Here is a 2,274-nt window from a genome sequence, read left to right on the forward strand (position 1 = left end):
GTGGGGAGTGGGGGGAAGATCGGGTGGGGGTAAGAGGGAAGTATGGGAAGGGATAGGAAGGGGAAACAAAGAGGAGGCAACAATGCTTGATAAGAAATGTATTCATTATCTTGCCCATGTAACTGTAACTCCTCTGTACGGTATTCTCACAATAAAAAAAAATGCTAAATTTTAAAAAACAGAATAGAGCTTTAAGGATGAAGATCATTTGTACAATTAGGCAAGAAGCTAGTATAGCATGTTTTATCCAGTGGATTTTACCTCCTTAGCTCTAATTCTTTTAGCAATCATTACATTAAAAAAATAGTGCTTAAAAAGTAATTATTGTATTTAACAAATGAGAGCTCTAGTACACTGAACTTGTCAAAATCCCATAAACACTAGCTCAGTTCATTAATGTATTTTCTATATTGGAAATAACATTTCTTCTGTGTATTGTATCCACAGGAAACATTGCTGTTGTTCCAATTATCAAAACCATCGGCTTAGGCCTTGGAATCCTTATCTGGGGATCATTTAATGCCTTAACTGGCTGGGCAAGCTCAAGGTAACACAACCCAAACTACTTCAACTAAGAGTTCTTGCACCCATTTCTAGTGGAAGGCAACTGTCAAAGCTTGGTTCTGCTGAGAAAAATAAAGTAGTATTTTTGCAGCTGCATTTCGTTTAGCTAATAGAACATACACATAAAATAAGCCATGTTTAATGATTTATCCTGAAATCTTAATAAGCTATCTAGATATTTGAACAATATAGCAAAACAGCAATAATAACAACATAACTCCAATCAAAGCAAAACAAAAATTAGTATGAAGAATTACACATAGGAGACAATTTAGGAGCAAGAAAGGGAGCTGATATTTGTTTTCTCTTTGCTGGACATATACCTCATTTTCACAACTACATGAGCTAAGCACTGTATAGAAGAGCTGCCATTCAAAGAGGTTGAGTTGCTGGAAGTTTCAATTACCCCAGGTTTTAAACCCAATCCTCTCATTCTGAAACATAGTCTTCCTGAGAGCAGGGTCAGCCATCTATGGCCCAGTCTTCCAACCACTTGTGAAATGCCGCCCTACCAAACAATTCAAGCATTGTTCATAGATGATTTTACTTTAGAATGAGGGCTGAGAAGTTGCAAGAGAATATACCCACAAAACCTGGAGTATGTGTTCTCTGGCTCTTTAAGGAAACACTGGCCAACCTTAATTCTGGAGTTGCATTTTCCAACAGAGTTGCCACAAGTCTCAGGTGATCATATACAGGGACTCTTTTACTTATTTATTTATTTATTGGTCAGTTATGGGGCCTGAACTCTGGGTCTGGGCACTGTCCTTCAGCTCTTCAGCTCAAGGCTAGTGCTACCATTTGAGCCACAGCTCCACTTCCTGCTTTTTCTGCTTATGTGGTGCTGAGGAATCAAACCCAGGGCCTCATGCATACAAGGCAAGCGCTCTACCACTGAGCCACCTTCCCAGCCCCACAGGGACTCTTTAGTCAATTAAAAACCCAGGAAATGAAACAGTCCGCATATTTCAAGTGTTGAATAAGTACATATAACAGGAGACTGCCAACTGGTACCACACTGAAGTAGATCAGAGCCCTCCACCAGCAGGAGAGTTCTGCTGGACTGGGCTGCCCTTGTCAGTGTTAGGATGGACAGGAAAGTCAAATTGGAGGGCTGAGTAAGATGAAAAAAATCTGCCTTTTCTTACTTTTTGAGGTTCTCTTTCCACTCACAAGCATCATCATCACCTCAAAACAAAGCAAGTCACTTACTAGTCTCCTATGTGTGCATTTTTTCATGTTCTTTCCCATTGTATGCCCTGCTTCTTACAATGCTGTACTACTCTCCTTGGATCCATACTTCTTGGGACAGGGATTCTGAATCATTCAGAATCACTGGATGGTCCTCGGTGATTCTTCTTAATGATCATGACCATGTCACAGCATTAGAAAAGAAAAAAAAAGAATTTAAATTGATGCCAAAGAACAGGACTTATTAATCAAGAATTTACTTTTAAGTATATTTACATTTTGTAGGCAGAATGAAGTTGGAGTACAATAGTAGAGAAGTTACCTTGAACATATAAGGTGCTGAGTATGATCCTCAGGACAAAATTTTGACACAAAAATGCTATACAAGCTGATTGCTGGTGGCTTAGCAATGCAGCAGGCTGAGATCTAAGGATCATGATTTGGAGCAAGTACAGGCAGGAGAGTCCATGTAACTCTTATCTGTAATTAACCACCAAAAGCAGAAAAAAAGCCAGATGT

The 2,274-nt window shown here is 39.3% G+C and overlaps 1 protein-coding gene across 4 annotated transcripts in view; it reads left to right on the plus strand.

The window, feature by feature from the left end:
- The window catches only part of Tmem144 (transmembrane protein 144), a 44,646-nt gene that overhangs the window by 11,096 nt on the left and 31,276 nt on the right, over positions 1 to 2,274 (plus strand). For all 4 annotated transcript variants that reach the window (XM_013029807.1, XM_013029805.1, XM_013029808.1 and 1 more), the window contains exon 4: positions 448 to 547. In XM_013029807.1, coding sequence (XP_012885261.1) covers positions 448 to 547 — 100 coding nt within the window. The remainder of the gene's footprint in view (positions 1 to 447; positions 548 to 2,274) is intronic.

Source organism: Dipodomys ordii, unplaced genomic scaffold (assembly GCF_000151885.1).
Source record: "Dipodomys ordii isolate 6190 unplaced genomic scaffold, Dord_2.0 Scaffold123, whole genome shotgun sequence".
In the NCBI taxonomy this organism is placed as follows: domain Eukaryota; kingdom Metazoa; phylum Chordata; class Mammalia; order Rodentia; family Heteromyidae; genus Dipodomys; species Dipodomys ordii.